We start from the raw sequence: 21,584 nt of genomic DNA, 5'->3' as shown, positions 1-21,584 counted from the left end.
GCCACCACCCCGACAGCAGACTTCTGACCCACAGCTGTCAGGTATTGCCAGCTCCAAAGGGAGATAGCCACCAGCTTCTGCACTGGTATTGGTTTCTGAAATTGAGTGGTCTGGAACTGGAGGGTTGCTGCAAGCTGCTCAAACAACTCTGTGAAGATTTGCTTCCTCTTTCTGAAGTTCTGCAGCCACTGGTCTGCAGAAAATCATTCGAGGTTTCCAAAATGATGTGGTCCCACCATGCCATGCTGGTTCTCCAGGACCAGAAGCGGCGGTCCACCCATGGCCATACTCTTGCAATCACAGCATTTAAAACACCTGTTCCATGGCACCCAATGGATTTTCACTCATCTTCTCAGTCACCTGGCTTCAGAGTCCCACATATTTCTGGATGGATTCTGCCCAGTATCCAGTACTGCATCACTTGGACATTTGTCCTGTGAGTAGCAGAAGGAGCAGATCCACATCCTCATGGACTTTCTCCATGTTTTCCATGCAGTTGGGCAGGAGGAAGGCTGAGCAGGAGCTGCCATTGCCAGATGTGTGAAGGCAGCATATAGTACCAGCAATATGCAGCAAGGTGGTTCCCAGAGTGTCTCCTGTGATGCACAGGACTCTGGGATACTGCCCCAGAAATGGTAGTGCTACTGTCACATACTGAAAAGGGATGGTGTGAACATGGGCACACACTTGTGCACTGTGTATACCCATGCCCAGCACAGCATATGAGGACACAGTGCAGATATGGGGTACCCACACTAGCAGTACATGCACAACTAATTGGAGAAGTGCACTAGTATAGGTATACCTTACACATGACCAGAGTGGCTGTTGCTAAGATCCCCATGTCCCCAAGTGCAGATGAAATACCTTCACACCTTGACTGCAGCAGAGCCCAGTAGCACCTTTCTCTGGGTACTGGAAAACTCCCATGTGCTTTGGGACATCATCTGGTATGGAGATCCCTGGGTGCACTGTTTCAGAAACTCCAAACAATATGAAACTTTCTTCAAAAGTATAAAGAGGTTCAGTGAGACCCAAAAAAAGAAGTGGTGGGGTCTTGCCACATGCATTTTCAGAGATGGGGATCTCAACAGCAATGATATTTTTCTAGGGCTCCCCTCTCCCCATTTTTTACTCTGTCAAGGAGAGGGGTGTGAACAGAGTAACAGTGGCAATTTTGACTCCACATTAAGGGAGCACTCAGGACCCACCATCAAGAGAGGTGAACTCTGCTGGTACCTTTGGTGAATGCTAGCTACATTATTTGGTACTCTTTGGAGTATAAGAGCTTGGGGAGAGCTGAATACTGAAACTAAAATTAAAACTAAGAAAGATCAACTTTAACCAGAAAGTGGCATATTTGTCATTTTCAGTCTCTGTGCCTGTTGCAATACCTGGATGTTGATATGCACAGTATTTGCAAGTTTTCAAAATGTATTAAATGTTTTCCAGTGCATTTAATTAACTTATTGTTATTTATTATTATTTGTATTGCAGTAGTGCCCAGGAGCCCTGGTCATGGATTAGAGCGCCATATTGCTAGCCAGTGTAAAAACAGAACAAAGACACTGCTCCAAAGAGCAACAATCTAAAGATCTAAGTGTAAGGCAAGAGACAACAGGTAGACACCAACAGAGAGATGGAGGAGCACAAGGAAAGAATGAGACAATATTTGTCAGTGAGATTCAACAAATCTGTCTAGTAAATTATTTCATTCAACCTTGATGCTGTCATATTTTAGTAACTTTTGCTTCTAAGCAAATGCCTTGTTTAGCAAAGGCTGCTAATATACTGGGGCTGGACTCACACCTGCTGGCACAGAGAGAGGGAGGTGAATCCAGATTGTACCTTCCAGAACCCAGCCCTTAGCCCCAGAGAAGGGATTCACAACTGAAGGGAGGGCCGGTTGTAGGAATACTGTCTGTTCTCCCTCATGGTGGTACCAGACAAGAATAGCTGCAAGTTCTCCCAGGGACTCAATAGCAGTTTTTCTGGAAGTTACAATCAATACTGCCCACCCTTGGATCTGTGCCAGCTTCATGCAGAATGTTGTGAGGATGTTGTGACCACCTGGAACTATGGCAGTTTCTTCCTCCCCCGTACTCCTGTTGGAGTCAAATCGACAGAAGACAGTGTAAGCCAAAGATGACTTTAATCTTAATTCTGTATAGTTCAATATATTAAATAGGGTATTTTGACTGAACAGAACTAAGTATATGTTTTACAGTGTTGTAAAGGATGCACTAATATTTCATTTGACTTTGTTTTATCTTTAGACAAAGTTTGAATAGACTGCACACTATGTGTCAATTTTCATATGGCTTGGGTTTGCTGACTGCTATTTATTTTTGTGATATGCGGCACTAGGATATTGATGAAGAAATTGAAGCCGAGTACAACATTTTGAAAGCTCTCTCTGATCATCCCAACGTCGTCAAGTTCTATGGAATGTACTACAAGAAAGATGTGAAGAATGGAGACCAACTTTGGCTGGTTCTTGAGGTAGATAATGTCTAATGATTGAATTTTATTATTTTTTAAAAGCAGTTTTCGTCTTGGCAGCATTCTTACTTCACTTGCAAACCCATCATATCAAACACAACACATTTGTTTGACATTTTTCTCCAGTATAGCTGCTCAGTCCATAAATGCTGTCACTAGCCCCTCTTGTGTTCTCAACTCTTCCTTTGATTTTTCTCTGGCTCCTGAATGCTCATCTAGTATATTTATTCCCTTAATGTTAATTTTATGTCTTTACAGTTAAGTTCTTATTAGCATTTGTACCCTGTTCAATGCTCCTATCTTAATTAGTTTCTAATCTAAACACTTTTTTCCTTTTGTGAAGATTGGCATACAAATCTCTATCCAGAAGTATTTGTTTAAACAACAAGGAGTTAGGACTAAGCATGCCATTAAACCATAGTTAATGTGATGTGCTTTTCACAATATAGTAGAAGTGAATTAAATTCACAGGGTTTGTGTGTATAAAAAGCAAAAAAAATAACAATAAAACAAATAAACTATCCAATTTGCTGTTGATGTCAATAGGAGCTCTCTATGTTGAACAAAGGGAAAATAAGACCTTTCTTCTTTAATTATGATTAATAAAAACTCAGGCATAAAAAGTACATTTGAAAAATGGTATTAAAATCCACAAAGGCCAGTCCTGCAAGTTCTTCACAGATGGAATTCGCATGAACTTTCCTGTGAAAGGATTTGCAGGATTGGACCTTAGATGCCAGGAATGCAAATGAACACTTACGGCTATGCAAAGCATGCTCCATTTATCTTGTTAGGCTCTTGTTGTTCTATGGGCGTTTGGTAAGGATGGGTTGAAAAATATATTTCTTTTACCATTTGCTTGCTAAATTAGGGAATACAAAATGTCCTCAATACAAAGCCTAACAAGTAATAAAGGCTTATCCTGTAAATGAAAAGAAAGAAATTAGTTCATGGTATTACAGTGTATTAATTGAGGGCTAGCGTTTCAAAAAAGCTCATGTCCATAACGAGAGCCAGATTTTCAGACGTGCTCAGCTCCCATTTACTGGCTAAAAGGACTGGCCAGATTTTCAAAAGGAGTCAGCACATTGCATGTGGAGTATCACTGAAAGTCTAGACCCAGTTGTGGGTGCTGAGCATTTGAAACACTGGTCCTGAACTATTTTGAAAACTCTGGTCCCTATAGCGTTGCTGTAGAGCAATCAAAGTAGGGCAGGGTCTATGTAAAGTATTTTAGGTCAAGTTAGTAATTTAGCTTTTTTTAATTTTCTGTGGAGTTGCTTCTAAATTTTGAAAACTAACTGATGCCTTGGCAGCATTTCATTTTTTGTAAACACTTGGCATGCATAGGTTTTGCACTTTACTTTGCATATTATGGTATATACTTCTTTTGGATGCATTACCCTCATTGTACATGTGAAAAGCAAGTCACTTGTCAATATATATAGACGAAAATAAATCAAGGAATCTAGTTAATCTGAACGTTTGGGTATATCTGTATGGATAGATGGATAGCTAGTATGTTTGGAAATGTAAACTTCAAAGAGCAGATAATTGTACCTGTTGGTTACTGAAACTTTCCTACTTTTAATAAAAAATGTTTATGGTGAAAAAGATTGTAATATGAAAGAGATGCCTTTGTTGAAATGTTATCTTACTTTTATTCTGTCCATAGCTTTTTATGGCCATTTTACCTTGTTTTTGAGCTTGGCATAGTTACCTTACAAGTTATAAAAATGAAGATACCTTCTGTTTGTTTTAATTATTACTGAAAATATGTCCAGGAGGAAGAAATTTTATAGATTCCTATATGTGGTGTTTAGTCATTCTCCCTTGTCTCTCTGGTCTAATGAATTGTATGTAGAGCACGGGTGGGCAAACTATGGCTCGCGGGCCACATCTGGCCCCTCAAACCATTTAATTTAGTCCTCAGCTCCCGCCAGGGGGTGAGGTCAGGGGTTTGCCCCACTCCAGTGCTTCAGCTGGGGAGTGGGATCGGGGGCTTGCCCCGCTCAGCGCGGCTCGCAGGAAGCAGCCGGCATGACCCTACCTAGTACACTGAGGCGTGGCCAGGAGGCTCTGATTCTGACTTCCTGAGGTCCCTTCCAACCCTGTTTACTTGTAAGCCTTCCTGTGTTCCTGTAAGTGAGGCTGGAAATAATGGAGGCTTGGGGTCTCACATGACATGTGACCATGTCACCTGGTACTGGAGTTCATCTTAAACCTGGTGCTTTTCCATTTAGAAGGGAGGGTGGGGACCCAGAGAGACAAAAAATTCCCGCCTTGTGCCAAAGCTATAAAAGAGGGTGTAACAGGACAAAGGGGCTGCCAGTCATGAGAAATCCACTAGTTACTACCTGAGCTGGAACTAACAAGAACTGTATCAGGGGAAAGGATTGGGCCCAGACTAGGAAGGAGTCTAGTCTGTGAAAGAAGCTTATTGGAACATCTCTGAGGGTGAGATTTACCTGTATGCAGTTTCTTAAATGTTTTAGGCTTAGACTTGCATGTTTTGTTTTATTTTGCTTGGTAGCTTACTTTGTTCTGTCTGTTATTACTTGAAACCACAGAGGGATGATTAACCACCATGCCACTGTTTGACATAGCCACACAAATACAGACACTCCCCGGCTTACGCAATCGTTCTGTTCCGGAAAGCCTTGCGTAACCCGAATTTTACGTAAGTTGGAAACGTATATTGTGCAAGCATAAAAAACAAACAATTACAACATTTTCTGCTCTAAATCAATCTTCTTTCGCTTACGAACTGGTCCTGCACTCTTGCTATCACTTGGTTGCTTTCCAGGAATGATTTGAATGAAATAATAGGGTGAAATAACAGAAATAGAGTATCACTGAAATAACACGAGACTGGGAGGCTTCCCTTTTAGGAGATGCTACTGCTGTGTGCTCCGCACACCGAACTACAGTACAGTACTTTATGTTTCCGTACGCTATGCAATATTTTCCGCAACTTGAACATTTTATTTATGCCTTATGGAACTTTTTGCGTAAGGGCGAATTTGCGTAAGTGGGGTCTTGCGTAACCCGGGGAGCATCTATACGTGAAATTATAATTTTGTGTATATTGCACTTCTGTCATTTTAGTTTTCCTTAGCACTAGGACAAGAAGGTGGTGTTCAGATCTGAATCAGTTTAATGTTGAGGACTGAAGTTAAGGTTCAAGGCCAAAACCAAGCTAGTTTATAAATGTAGATTAGAAAGTGCTAGACTTGGCAGGTGTTTTCATGAGATTTCAGCCCCATAGAGTAGAAATATTACAAAATCATTTGATCTCACAATATTTCAACTATCTTGAATGGTGAAAATCTCATGGTCTCAGCTGTCATCTTGGGCTGGAATATCAAAAAGAATGGCTGTTCTTGCATGACTTTGGCCATATCTGAACCTTAAGCAGAAAACAGGCCCCTAGTGAAACTGAGTTCCCTAACATTCAAAGGGATGAAGGTTGGAGGTTCAGTTTTGGGGCATCTCTAGTTTTAATGAGATCTGACACCCTCAGTTCATTATTTGTTTACTGTGAGCATTTAGCTGAAAGGGGATGCATGAAATAACACCCAGGATGTTAACGATCTGTGCTGATGATATTGTTCTCTGAGTCTAAATCATTAAAGTAGATGAGCACTAAGAAATACTTGAGTACAACTATAATGGAGTTGGGGAGCCTGGTGAAAACATATATATTCTCTGACTTGGCTACAGCACAGCTGGAAGTTGAGTTTAGACGGCATCTATAATTAGGTTGACTCAGCCAGCACTAAGGCTGAGATTTTGATTTTTAAAACTGCCTAGAGATTTGGAGGCCCAAGTCCCATTAAAATTAATGGGACGTGGGCTTCCAGATCCCTCTTGGTTGCTTTGAAAGTGTCAGCCTAAACTTCTAATTGTGTCATAACCAAACTGCGCAACATAGGAACTGACCTACTGAATCCGACCAAAAGTGCATCTCGTCCAGTTTCCTGTCTCAGCAGTGGCCAGAACCAGATGCTTCAGAGGATGAGTCAAGAAACTGCAGAATGAACAACTATGAAATAACCTGCCCAGAGAGGAAGTTTCTTCCTTTACCCCCTTGGTTAGTGACTGGCGTATGCCCAGAAGCATGAGGGCATGTACCCTTCATCAGTTATTTTTTCTGTTAAAGTGAAATTTCTGATTTTCAGTCATGTTTGGTTTCCATTCATATTCATTGTACTTCCCTCCCTCCCTCCTTCCCAAGGATGACATTCAGAATAGTTAGTTGATATTCATAAAGCACTTCGAAGATGTAGAGTGCTATATAAGTGTTTACGTATCAGAAACAAGCCTTTGCGAGAATTGTGACGTTATTGACATGAACTGTGACTGTACAGATCATTGTTGCAACCAGGGTCCTATGGTTGAACCAGGTCTTGTACAGAGGAGGTCAAGTGGGGTGTCTATGGAAAAGTTGTAGTTTGCTGGTTATGATTATGCTGTCTGTATGTGTGTATCATTTTTGTATTTGAAGTTATGAATATTGGCTATGTACTTGTATCTCAATGTGTTTGATTCTAAGCAGCCTCAGTGAAACATTTGGTCAGCTTCTTGAGAAAAGACTATTCTCAGTAAGTGCCAAATCAAGAAATACTTAACTGACAATGGACTTTGGGAGATGCCAATCCACATCTGAGCTTTCCTGGAAACATTCAAACTAACATGTAAAGTAAACAATGGCGTTGGCCTGAAAAAAGCTGAATCATTCATAGACATGTGACTTGCCCAGGTGGCTACACACTCCATCTTGTTGCTGTGATTTTGCACAGAAGAACAAAGGGGTTTTTGCCCACAAGAGAGAGAACATAAAAGGCCCTGGAAGCCTCTCCATTTTGTCTTCAGCTGGTTCAAGAGATGGCTTCTCCACCCCAAAGAGATGCTTGGAAGAAACTGGTGTAACCCCTTGGGGTTTAGAGAGCATGGCCCCTTTAAATCTTTTTCCTAAGGAGGGATGGGGAGCAGTGAGAGAAAAGAGGAAAACTCCAGGTGGGGCTCTGGAGCAGGAGAGAGAGAGAAGGCCTGCCTGAAGCCTGGGAAGGACAGGTCGGCTGAGCGAGGACACCTCAGGACAGGAGCCAGGAGGAGCACTGTGCTAGGGGGGAATTGCTCGAGAAGGACAGGCCAGAGCTGGACCCAGTATCACTGCTGCCCAGAGCTGCATGGGGCTGTGAGTACTGGGGCTTGTGACTCTGTATTGGGAATAAGGAGGGAGGCTGCTAGCTAGTTAAGTGGGGACGTGGTCGCTCTGTGTGGCTTTGCATAAAGCAGCAGAAGAGGGCACTGGAGGGATTTGTTGGGGTAAGTTCACTGGCGCCGAAGACAACCAGGAGCACCCAAGACTCACCACTGGACTGGAACTTTGCTCAGGCCTTCTGAACTCGGCATGCAGACACATTGCTCAGTGCCTGTCCTTCCAGACTGTGCTACCACTGGGCCTGTGAGGCCTTGATTTGGATGCAACCCTATTTTACTGCTCCCCTATATTTCCCCTTGTTGTTTTTCTCCTCTCATCCCTCTGTAAATAAATATTTCCCTTTCTTATATCCATTGTACTTTTCTGGTGTGTGTGTGTTCACTCTGGGGGATTTGGAACAGGTGCCCCTGGGTGGAAGGGACTTTCCCTGCTGCATTCTTGCATGCACCTTCTCTTGGCCAGAGCTGCCTGCAGAGCAGACTCCATCTTGGCTAAAGTTACACTGGAACAAAGGACAGTAACTACGGGGTGTGAGTGATTGCTGGACCCAGCCTAGGAAGGAGTCCAGTCTGTGAAAGAAGCATATTGGAACATCTCTGGGGGTGAGATTTCATCTGTAATCAGTTTCTTAATGTATTAGGCTTAGATTGCTTGTTTTTGTTTTATTTTGCTTGGTAACTTACTTTGTTCTGTCTGTTATTACTTGGAACTACTTAAATCCTACTTTTTATACTTAATACAATTACTTTTTGCTTATTAATTAACCCAGAGTAAATACCTGGAGGAACAAACAACTGGGCATAGCTCTCTATCAGTGTTACAGAGGGTGGATAGTTTGAGTTTATCCTGTATAAACTTTATACAGAGTAAAACGGATTCATTTGGGGTTTGGATCTCATTGGGAGCTGGGTGTCTGGGTGCTAGAGACAGGAGCACCTGCTAAGCCATTTTCAATTAAGTCTGCAGCTTTGGGGGATGTGGTTCAGACGTGGGTCTGTGTTTGCAGCAGGTTAGCGTGTCTGGCTCAATGAGACAGGGTTCTGAAGTCCCAAGCTGGCAGGGAAAATGGGTTCAGAGGTAGTCTCAGCACATCAGGTGGCACTCCCAAGGCGGTTTCTGTGACCGAACCCGTCACAGGAATATTGTTCATTAAAATTAAAAAACAAAATGGGGTCATCCTGTAGATATAATGAAGCAGCAAGACACGTGCAATTAATCGTGCCCTCTTCAGTGCTGATGTAATCAATTAGAAGCTGTCTAGAAGGTATTGGATGATGGTACAATATCAAAAAAATATATTTGACCCAGAAAAATGTATCAAAAGTGAACACATTTGTTGAAACAAAGTTCAGTGACCCTTTCCCTTTTCTCAGTGTGTTATGCTGTGTACATTTGTGGCATATCTGACAGTATTTGCAGGATACGTATGAAATTATTGCCTAGCATTCCTCTCAAACTGCCAACAATCCAAATCTGAGCACACTGTAAGATAAAGATTAAAAAATATAAGAGCTAAAGGCAAACTTATTGTGCAGGAATCTTTAAGCAATGTGTGATTCATTTATATAGTATAAATAACATTTTTTTGTAATTTCAGTTTCCCAATTTGACATTTCTGATGGAAATAGTCCATAACAGTGAACATGAAGTAACAGTAACTGGTCTGTGCAGAATAAAAGTAAACTAGAACCTAAACTCAGTAATATCCTTCTTTGGCCTAATCCTGAGAGGTGCTGAATACCTGCATTGGCACCAGTGGGAATTGTGCCTGCTCAGTATATCTAACAGTCAAACTCATGATGAGGGACAGTACTTGAGAGGATTCTGCCAAGCTTACTAAGCTTTGTCGTTTGTATTTGGAGATGCCCGCAGAAGGAATCTGCCTGTTCATTTGTTAAAAATCTATTATAACTGCGATGAACAGGCTGAGCAGCCTCATGTCAGCAGAGGTCAGTGTGATGAATTTGCTAAGGGGAAATCTGCTGCAGCTCTTTCCCTCCTGTTTGGGAGGGTGATGGTTGCTAGGAGAGGAAGGTTATGAGGCAATTAGAAGGCAGTCAGTGAGGAATGGATCACAGAGGCAGGTTATCTGAGGAGCCAGGGGACAGGCATAGTGGTTGAAGGCAGTCAGGGAGCACTGTTTGGGACACACCATGTGCTAGAGCAGGGGTGGACAAACTTTTTGGCCTGAGGACCACATCTGGGTGGGGAAATTGTATGCAGGGCCATGAATGTAGGGCTGGGGCAGAGGGTTGGGGTGCGGGAGGGGGTGTGGGATGCAGAAAGGGGCTCAGGGCAGGGGGTTGGGGTTCAGAGCCAATGGGAACTGTGAGGGGTGGTGCCTGCAGGCGAGGGCAGCACACGGAGTCCTCTGAGCCTCCTCTCCCAGGGGCCGCAGGGATGTGGTGCCGACCGCTTCCGGGAGCGGCGTGGGGCCAGAGCAGGCCAGATCCAGCCCGTGGGCTGTAGTTTGTCCTCCCCTGTGCTGGAGCCTTAGGGCCTAGCAGCTGAAGCATCTCCTGTGCTTGCTAGCCTTGCCTGCCCCCAGAGACCCCTGGAGATTACAGAACTGTTTTAGCTACTGTCCTGCTACAGCTACTTTATTAGATTAACAGACTGGACGACACATATTTTAATAATTTGGGAATGTTGGTAAAAATTTTGAGAAACACCCAAGTCCCATTTTCAAAACTGATGTAGACACTTAGGAGCCTGAATCTCATTGGGAGTCAGTGTAATTTAGGATCCTAAGTGCCTACATCACTTTTGAAAATGATACTTAAGTTCCTAAATCATGTAAGAACTCCTGAAAATTGTACCCATCATCAATATATTTTCAGTGTTTAGGAAATATGGGACTGACTGTTTTTAATGACAGATGTTTTGGCTATGCAAATAAGTAGAGTTGGTTGAAAAGATCACAGCCAAACAGCTTTCCATCAGAAAATGCTGTTTTGTCAAAATCAAAATGTTTTGCAGAAACATGTCAATTTCGGCAATATGTTTGATGGAAAAGTGTTTACATGAATTGTTAAAATGACTTTATTATTTTGATAATGCTGAAATGTCACATTTGGACTTGATCAATTAATTTCATTTTATTTTACTTTATTATAACATTAATTTTAACATATGTATTCAACACTGTAAAACATTTAATATTGTTTCAATAATGTTGAAACATAATATATATTTTGGTGTTTTTGGATTAAAATTTAGGAATTTTAACTTTACTTTTCATTCTGATTCAGAATGAAAACAAATTTTGAAATGTCAGACTTTCCCATGGAACAGAAGTTCCATTTTCTGACCAACTCCTACTTGCGCAGACAACATCTGAAATAGTAAAAGTAATGAATTGATAGCACTGACAAGCTAGCTAAGCATAGTCTGGATGGGTGCTATTCATCGTAACTCTGCCAATGCACCTTCGTTCTGATTTGCAAACCTTTTCTGTTCCAGTATTGTATTCATGAGCAGAGACCATCAGTCATACAAGAGCGTAGAGCAGTTTGTGATTTGAGCCTACCTCTCTGAAGAGTAACTTCATTGACTTTTGCACCAACTACCCCCTTTAGTGTTGAAAATATATATATACATTTAAGACTTATCTTTATAGTTCTACAGTACTTCAGTCAAATTAGTGTGCTTTGAATTCTTCCTTCAGATTCTCTCTAGAAGTTAATTAAAAATGCTAACCTCACACTGATAATTCCAAAGAATTATGGAAGAATTATCATGAAAGATTATTGTGATCCACTTGGCAGCAAAATTTGCTCATTTAAAACCTGCCTGGAGTGATGCTATGTTATATTATTTGACTTTGATCTTTAACAGTTAACATCAAGGGCATTCATTTAATTCATGCTGATCCCACAGAAGAAATTAAAAATGTACAAATATTTAAATTCATTTTACGTCCTTGGTGGGCCTGTCTTTATAATGCAAGCTTTTTTTAAAAAGTGGGAAATAGAAGTTCCTAGGAGTTAAATATGGACTAAAGGCTTGTCTAAACACTAAACTTGTACTGCTTTAGCTATACCAGTATAGTGTTTACTGGTATAGTACAAGCCCCCTAGTCTGGATACAGTTATATCAGAGTGAAAATGCTTTGTACTGGTTTAGCTGTTCTTGTATAAGAAGAGGAGTAAGCCATACCAATATAAGGCCCCATTGTATCAGTATAATTGAATCCACACTAGGCATCACTAGAATGGTTAAAAAAAATCAGACCCCTAATCAAAATACTTACAACAATGCAAACACTGTGTGCGGATCAGGTCTAACAGAGACTATTGAGTAATGGTTGATTAATGCAAAATGTTGCAAATTGCAAGAGCTTTTTGGCTTCATATTCATTCATAGATTCCAAAGTTAGAAGCGACCATGATGATCATCCAGTCTGGCCAATTTCTATTTAAGGTCCACTGTCTGGACTAGAGCATATCTTTTAAAAAAAATCAGTCTTGATTTTAAAAATTCCAGTGATGGAGAATCGCCCACAACTTTTGGTATTTGCCACCTTATTTCTAGTCTGAATTTGACTAGCTTCAACTTCCAACTGTTGGTTCTTGTTATACCTTTGTCTGCTAGACTGAAGGGTCCTCTTTTACCAAATTTCTGTTCCCCTTGTAGGTACTTATAGAGACTGTCTACACATGGATAAAAGCTATGGCTGACCCAGGTCAGCTGACTCAGGCTTGCGAGACTCAGGCTGCGGGGCTAAACATTGTTATGTAGACTTTGGGGCTTGGGCTGAAGCCTGAGCTCTGGGACCCTCCACTCTTGCATGGTACCAGAGCTTGGGCTTCAGCTCGAGCCTGAATGTCTACACAGCAATTTTTCAGCCCCAGAGCCTGAGACCAAGTCAGCTGACCCAGGCCAGCCATGTTTTTTTTATCCCTGCGTAGACACACCCATAGAATGTAATCAAGTTATCCCTTAACTTTCTCTTCGATAAGCTTAGTAAGTTGAGTTCCTTGAGCCTTTCATTATAAAGCATGTTTTCCCCTCTTTTTATCATTCTTGTGCCTCTCTTCATTATTTCAATATCCTTCTTAAATTGTAGAAACCAGAACTGGAAACAGTATTTCAGTAGTGGTCACACAAGTGCCCAATACAGAGATTATATAAACTTCCTACTCCTGATAGTCCCCTTTTATATATCCAAGGATCTATATATTGCTAATATATTGGGAATTCAAAAATGTTCCAGTATTCCATATGAACAGCTGGCTGCTTGTATGCTATTTAAGAGCAGCATTTCTCAAACTGGGGTCCACGAGGGTACTCCAGGGGGTCCGCAGTCCCTGCTGATCAACTGCTCCACCACCCGCCCCCCCCAACTCTTTCCCCTCCCCTCCCAACACCTCCTGCATGCCAGGGAACAGCTGTTCAGCAGTGTGCAGGAGGGGCTGGGAGCAGGGCCAGCTCCAGGGGTTTGGCCGCCCCAAGCAGCCAAACAAACAAAAAAAAAAGGCCACGATCGCAATCGCGATCTGCGGTGGCAATTCGGCGGGAGGTCCTTCGCTCTGAGCAGGAGTGAGGGACTGTCTGCCGAATTGCCGCGGAACAGCTGGACGTGTCGCCCCTCTCTGAAGTGGCCGCCCCAAGCACCTGCTTGGTAAGCGGTTGCCTGGAGCCGGCCCTGGCTGGGAGGGAAGGGAAGGAGCGGAGACGGAGCACGCTTGGGGGAGGGGGCAGAAAGAGGTGGGGAAGAGGAGGGGCAGAGGTGGAGTGGGGGCGGGAAGAGGTGGGGCCGGGGTGAGGCCTTAGGGGAAGGGGTGGAGTGGGGGCGGGTTTTAGAGCTGAGCAGGGGGTTTGGAAGTCTGTGAAAATTTTTAAATCAAAATGGGAGTCCTTGGGTTGCTAAAGTTTGAGAACTGCTGATTTAGAGCATCAGTATTCTGTATTCTGATTTAGAAACTGCTCATCCATACCCTCCTTCTGGCTGCTGAGGGTGCAATACACATAGAAGGCACAGCTACGCTCGAGATGGTCTTAGCTATTTCCCAGAAATGGTAAATCTGCACCAGTACGAGCAATGCTGTACATACTAAAGCTGCGTGATGGACAGCATTTTGCTCACCATATCATGAGAACCAACTCAGAGCTTAGTGGTTAAAAATCTCCTAAATTCTGGATACGTCAAGGCATTCACTGTTGTTAGCAGCCACAAAGCTGCACCACTGCTAGAAAATTAGTACAATATTTTCTAGGCTAGACAACGCCAGAGGGAATGACTGCTGAACAATGACGCGCAGTAAAGTCACACTAAGGGCTTTCTAATTGTCTCACAGAATTGTTCACTCCCTGCCTATCCTCTGACTCCCACACTGCTGTGTGACAAAGGCACAGTATATATAGAATGAGGGACCTCAGTGCTGTTGGACAGAATGCACATATTCCGTGATCAATATTCAGCAAATAATCCAGATCACTTCCAAATCTTTGGCAATCCTAATAAGCTTGAATATGGTCAAAACAAAGTGGAGCCTTAGAATTAATCAAATATTTACAATTTTCCCCCCAGTATTCAAACAACCCTTTAAATGAACCACAAACATTATTTACATGTACATCAGACAAAGAAAGGTACATGTCTGATTAAAATATGGCTTTTTGGTGACTAATAGTTTAGAATCATTCACTGACCTACTTTATATAGAAAGGTTTTGGGTCACATTGCATTTTGAATTTTCGTGCATAATTTCATTTAATGGTAAAAGTCACTGAACTGTATTTTTGTAAAACTCTACAGAGCATTGTTTTATAATCCACTATTTAAGCATAATTACACGTTTTAAAAGACATCACTCCTGGGAATGGTGGAAATGCAGGTTTAATTGCTGCATTAGATTGGGTTTTTTGTTCACAGTTAGAGTCGAGACACTGATAGTACAATTCCAGCCTGGAATGTGGTTTGCTGTGAAGGGAGAGACTAACCATTTCCCACACTAAACACAGTGCAGTAATGACCCTTTTATAAGAGAGGCTGTAGAAGACAGCAGTTTGACATGAAAGTCTAGGAGCGGTATGACTCTACGCTGCATCAAAAAGTGGCCCCGCAGCCTCCCCACGGGAAGGTGCAGCCATATCACCCATCCATTCCTGCTGGTGTTTCTCCAACTAAACAGCATAACTTTTTTCTTGTCAGGATTGAGCGTCAGCCATTTTTCTGTCAGACAAAATCCTATCTGTCAGACACCAAGAAAGGCAAGCACAGCATCTAAGTTTGACAAAAAGGAGACTTCCACGTCTATGATCTCATCACACTCTGCCAGAAATGTGGTAGTGGTTTGGCTTCTAGCTCATTAACTTGGATTTTAAGACCTCTGTAGGAGGGCTGGTGGTTTCTCTGTGCCAGGTAAATAAATATATGTTTGTCTGGATAATGGCTTTTGACCACAGCAGTAAGATTCACAGTACTTAGGACCTTGCTGCAGCCAATATGAGCAATGACTCCCAAAATGCTGATGCATGTGTGGACCTAGGGCATTATACGGCCCTTGCAATGAGACTGGGGGATCAGCCCCACATGAGTCACACATGAAAGGACCCTTTGGCAACTTTGTCTCCCATTCTGCAGTGAAGAGGTGGATGGCATGCTTCCCTGTCCCTAGCATTTGTGGGCAAGTTGGGCATAGAGCAGAAGAGGTTGGAGCGAGGGATGTATGAGTCCCTGCAGCACTATCCCCTGCTATAGTTTTGAGTTTCCATGCAGGAAAGTAGGTGGGTGGTAATATAGTTTAATGAGCTCTGTTAGCTTCATCTCTACCCCTGCCAAGGATGCTACTGAGCAGGCAGCCAGTGGCACTGCCACACCCACACCAGTCATCCTTGCAGATGGCTACAGGTTTTGCATGGCTTGGAAGGGAGCGCAATCTACAGCCCCTCCAGCCCCAAGGGATTAGTGTCAGCAAAGCTGTAAGAGTCTCCTTGTGGAGTTTCCCTGCCTCCTGGCCCCTTCTTGTGATCTTCCCAAGGGTGTGAGGCGGGTGGGGTAATCTGGATCCATGTAACTAAAGCTTTAGGATGAAACTCAGGCCCCATTGAAGTTGATAAGAGTTTTGCTATTGACTTCAACTGGAGCCAGGAGTTCACCCTTATCAGCATCAATTGAAAATACGGAAATTTGAAATAGGAGGAAGCATCGCCCAGTTGTTGTGGTGTGAAGGGATCACCCTTTAAAAGCAGGTGATAAGAATATGGAGGCAAGATCTAATCCCTGTAACCCAAACCCCATCATTTAAAATGACCAGCTGGAAGGCATGTCTGGAGGAAGGGCGAGCAGGATGAGTGCAGTGATGCTGGAATTAGGGGTGCTGTCACATCCCCTGGCTTGAAGTAGTAATAACAAACACCAAATACATGGTTTCCATCAGCAGCATGCCTGCCAAAAAAATTGTTCCAGCACCCCTTTCTGAGTGACCAGGAGACTGCAATGAAGGACATTGCTGCTGGCATTGGAGTAGTGCACATGAAAAGAGGGAAACCTACAGGCTTTGAGGGCCATCCCAATTACGTTTGCAAAAAAAAATCAGGTGTGTCTCTCCTTGTTTTGTAAACCTGCTTAAGAACCACTCCGATCCTTGCTGTGTTTCTGCAGGATAGGAGAGCGTGGTGCAGGTTTCCTTTCCCCCCTACACAAGCTGCCAGAGCCCTCCTAAGTGCACCTTTCTCACCTGCCGCCAGGTTCTTTCCCATCTTCCACCTCTGTGCAGCCCATGTACCATGTTATTTTGCTTCAAAAATCTTGTCTTCCTTGTGTCCCTTTCAGCTTGTCTGCCATAGGGATAGCTAGCAAGCACAGGCAGGAGACTAGATGGGGGCAGGGCAGGAGGCTGTATCTATTGCTATGACAACCCAGGCTGGAAGGAAGTTGTGTTTGCAAAATGCTGAACCTTTGGAACTATACCTCCCTATCAGGCCAATCAATGTAAAGCTGGCAAAACAAAAGCATACCCATTCCAAATCCCCAGCTCCGGGTATCTCTTTCACAAGCTCTCCTAGAGTCCTGAGAACAGCTAGAAACATTAGTTTATGGGCTCTTCTAGGCTTTCCAAAGGAAACTTCTATAACTGCTTTGAAGAGACAAGCCTATTTCAGAGATACTAAAAGGTTTAATTTTATATAAAGGGAAGTAATTTATGTAGTAGATGTTCTACTTGTATGAGCTGCAATTTGTTATAATTTTTTGCATGCATACAATATATCTGTTTCAGAGTAGCAGCTGTGTTAGTCTGTATTCTGTATGCAGCATTTGCTGTTCAAATTATTATGTTTCCATCTTTATGGAAATAAGAGGTAAATATGAGGAAGAAAATGAACCAAAAGATTTGAAGTGAAACCACTCTATAAAATGTGATAAACCACTGTAGAGTTTTTAAAGCAGATATGTGAATGGTCACAAGATTGGAGTCTGCTATAGAACAATTCTTTTTCAGAAGTTCAGTGCTGAGAAAAATAAATACTGACTTTCCTTTGGGTGTATGCTCTGATTAGGCTACATAATATTCTGTCTTTCAAAATGCCATGTATGAAAGATAAATGGCCAAGTCCATAATTGACTTTATCCTACTCTTCAACACGGAGTATTTTTTCTTTAGCTATAATTGCTCCTTTCAAACCAACACTTCATACTTTGATCCATTACAGTTCTGAATCACACTTGATTTATCCATTTTTAATAATATGCCCTTTTTTGCTTCCCAATTATAGTAATTTTCTCCTCTGAGTTATACCTTATTTTTCTAAGATCAAAGATTTTTGTTTTGGCTAAAAGTAGCATTCGGCATTTCAAAGTTTAGTAAATACTAGGGCTGTCGATTAATCACAGTTAACTCACGTGATTAACTCAAAAAAATTAATTTTGATTTAAAAAATTAATTGCGATTAATCGCACTATTAAACAATAGAATACCAACTGAAATCTATTAAATATTTTGGATGCTTTTCTACATTTTCAAATGTATCGATTTCAATTACAACACAGAATATAAAGTGTACAGTGCTCACTTTATATTATTTTTGATTACAAATATTTGCACTATAAAAATTATAAAAGAAATAGTATTTTTCAATTCACCTCATAAAAGTACTGTAGTGCAATCTCTTTATTATGAAAGTGCAAGTTACAAATAAAGGTTTTTTGTTACACAACTGCACTCAAAAACAAAACAATGTAAAACTGTAGAGCCTGCAAGTCCACTCAGTCCTACTTCTTGTTCAGCCAATTGCTAAGAGAAACAAGTTTGTTTACATTGACAGGAGATACTGCTGCTCACTTCTTAATTACAATGTCACCTGAAAGTGAGAACAGGCCTTTGCATGGCACTGTTGTAACTGGCATCGCAAGATATTTAATATGCCAGATGTGCTACAGATGCATATGCCTCTTCATGCTTTGGCCATCATTCCAGAGGACATGCTTCCATGCTGATGACGCGCGTTAAAAAATAAGGCGTTAATTAAATTTGTGATGGAACTCCTTGGGGGAGAATTGTATGTCTCCTGCTCTATTTTACCCACATTCTGCCATATATTTCACCTTATAGCAGTCTCAGATGATGACCTAGCAGACGTTGTTCGTTTTAAGAACACTTTCACTGCAAATTTGACAAAACGCAAAGAAGATACCAATGTGAAATTTCTAAAGATAGCTACAGCACTGGGCCCAAGGTTTAAGAATCTGAAGTGCCTTCCAAAATCTGAGAGGGATGAGGTGTGGAGCATGCTTTCAGAAGTCTTAAAAGAGCAGCACTCTGATGCAGACACTACAGAACCCAAACCACCAAAAACAAAAATCAACCTTCTGCTAGTGGCATCTGATTCAGATGATGAAAATGAACATTCATCTGCACAGCTTTGGATCTTGAGCAGAACCCATCATCAACATGGACGCATGTCCTCTGGATTGGTGGTTGAAGCATCAAGGGTCATATGAATATTTAGCGCATCTGGCATGTAAATATCTTGCAACGCCAGCTACAACAGTGCCATGCAAATGCCTGTTCTCTCTTTCAGGTGACATTGTATATAAGAAGCCGGCAGCATTATCTTCTGCAAATATAAACAAATTTGTTTGTCTGAGCGATTGGCTGAACAAGAATTAGGACTGATTGGACTTGTAGGTTCTAAAGTTTTACATTGTTTTATTTTTGAATGCAGGGATTTTCTACATAATTCTACATTTGTAAGTTCAACTTTCATGATACAGAGATTGCAGTACAGTACTTGTATGAGGTGAATTGAAAAATACTATTTCTTTTGTTTTTTACAGTGCAAATACTTGAAATAAAAATAAATATAAAGTGAGCACTGTACACTTTGTGTTCTGTGTTGTAATTGAAATCAATATATTTGAAAATGTAGAAAACATCCAAAATATTGAAATAAATGATATTCTATTATTGTTTAACAGCACGACTAATCACGATTAATTTTTTAATCACACCATCAATCACGAATAATGTTTTTAATTGCTTGACAGCCCTAGTAAATACTCATCATTTTTTCTGCAACATGATATTTGAAATTGCAATGTGACTTGCACAGTCCACATCTTTTAGGCAGATGTACAACATTATTGCCTACTTTACTTAGGCATTTACTGTACATATAAGTTAGATTCAATAGACCTCTAACATTGTTCTTTTAATCAAGAAGTAAAGCAAACGGCAGGGGAATATTAAATATTAATGTTCAATATGTACAAGTTAAATCTGGGAACTCTAGCCACAACATTCTCAGGGCTCGTCTAGATGATCAGTTAGTGCACGGTAAATTGGGTTGTAAATCTACAGCACATTGTGGACTTTGCTACTGTGTTCCCTAGTCCTCACTGACCTACTCCCATTTCGAAGTGGAATAGAACAAAGTGCACTTGGGACCTTTTAGTGCATGGTAGCAGATTCCACATGGATAGTTAGTGCACAGCACACTAGTGCACTGTAGATTTACACTCCAGCTTGCCCTGCACTAACTGTTCATCTAGACAAGCCCTAAATTATAGCATCTTGATACTATTTTATATATTTTAACATTGGGGTATCTGAATATGTCTATAAATCCATCCAACATTAGTGCAATCAGGGTCGTAGAAAAACAAGAGAAGAAGGATAGTCGAGAAATTAGGGCACTAGCCTAGGACTTGGGAGATGTAGGTTAGTTCCCTGCGCTGTTGCAGACTCCCTGTGTGACCTTGGGAAAGTCAATAAGCTGCTCTGTGCCTCAGTTCCCCATCTGTAAAATGGGGATAATAACACTGCCCAGAGGGTAAATACATTGAAGATAGTGAGGTGCTCAGATACTATGGTAATGGGGGCCATATAAATACCTACGATAGACAGCAGCACATTTCTCCCCTAGAGCTGGTGACACATGGCACCACCCACCAAAAGAACATTTTGTTTCAATTCCCATTTTCCCAGCCTCACTCTCAAACCACACCCACTTGCAACCCAGCCTTTGGGGAAGAGAAGCCTATCACAATATTTTAACTTACAATAAATGATAGTAAATTAGTCTTCATACTAGGTATGTGGACATAAAACAAATTTCAACTGAGATATCCAAGACATTGACGTATTAACTTTTTCCCTCCTAAGGATGTTAGAATGACACTGCAACAGAAAAAGAGCCCTTGAAAAGTTCTCAATGGGTAGACAATAGATAGAGCTAATACTGTTATGGATAGGCAATAAAAACTAGAGGAGGGCGCACAATTACTGCTGGCTGCCATGTTGGCTTACTAGAGAGACAAGGTGAGTGAAAGAATATCTTTTATTGGCCCAACTTCAAATTGTGTCATCCACCTTGTCTCTCTAACATTCTGGGACTGACATGGCTACAACTACACAAGTTTACTTACTACATTTTGTGTGTATTCTAGCCAGCTGATCCGATGGCCATGAAATTCAAGTCATTGACTTCATTTAGCTTCGGATCATGCTCTAACAAACAAATTTGTTAAATGTTGTAAGGGCAACCTTAATTCTGATGTTTTCAGTGCTTGAATTTGAAATGTTAAAGTTCCTTTGATATTGCTTTTTGTATGTAAAAAAGTGCAGAATTTCTCTAACTCTTGAATTTTTGTAAGTTTCTTTTTGCATTTATGCATAAAGCTCTGGCCTAAATGCTGTTCCTGACCTTTTAATTATGCTAGCTCTGGTTCTATAAAATTACCCTTCAATTTAGTTTGATTAAGGATAATTAAGGTAGTAGTATACTGCAGCTGTGTTGCAAAGCTATAGTTAAAGCTCTTTTAGACTTTCTAGTATAAATACCTTTCCATGGTGGGGGTTAGATCTTGATGGTTTTTAATTGTACTAGTCCAAATCAGAGTATACAATTTGTTAATCTGGTAACCTGGACACATTTACTTTCTTGTGGGGGAAGATGCAGTCACTTCTTAGTTGTTGACTTTCCATGGTTTTAGACATTTTTATAAAAACAAGAAGGAGTACTTGTGGCACCTTGGAGACGTCTGATTTGTATCCATTTATTCTTTTGCGTAGCGACTGTCCGGTTTGGCCAATGGACATGGCAGAGGGACATTGTTGGCACACGATGGCATGTATCACATTGTTAGATGTGCAGGTGAACGAGCACCATCATAGGACCTAACCACATCAGTCACCCCATCAGGGGCTCGTTCATCTGCACATCTACCAATGTGATACATGCCATCCTGTGCCACCACTGCCCCTCTGCCACGTACATTGGCCAAACCGGACAGTCGCTACGCAAAAGAATAAATGGACACAAATCAGATGTCAAGAATTATAACATTCAAAAACCAGTCGGAGAACACTTCAACCTCCCTGGACAATCAATAACAGGCTTAAAAGTGGCA

General features: G+C 41.5%; 1 protein-coding gene across 1 annotated transcript in view; it reads left to right on the top strand.

The window, feature by feature from the left end:
- MYO3A (myosin IIIA) overlaps positions 1 to 21,584 on the top strand; it is a 215,349-nt gene that overhangs the window by 45,832 nt on the left and 147,933 nt on the right. Inside the window, exon 3 of the mRNA XM_034760222.1 lies at positions 2,368 to 2,502. Coding sequence (XP_034616113.1) covers positions 2,368 to 2,502 — 135 coding nt within the window. The remainder of the gene's footprint in view (positions 1 to 2,367; positions 2,503 to 21,584) is intronic.

The sequence above is a fragment of the Trachemys scripta genome, chromosome 2, assembly GCF_013100865.1.
Source record: "Trachemys scripta elegans isolate TJP31775 chromosome 2, CAS_Tse_1.0, whole genome shotgun sequence".
In the NCBI taxonomy this organism is placed as follows: domain Eukaryota; kingdom Metazoa; phylum Chordata; order Testudines; family Emydidae; genus Trachemys; species Trachemys scripta.
The sequence above is the reverse complement of the archived record's forward strand: the minus strand, read 5'-3'. Positions and strand labels throughout refer to the sequence as shown.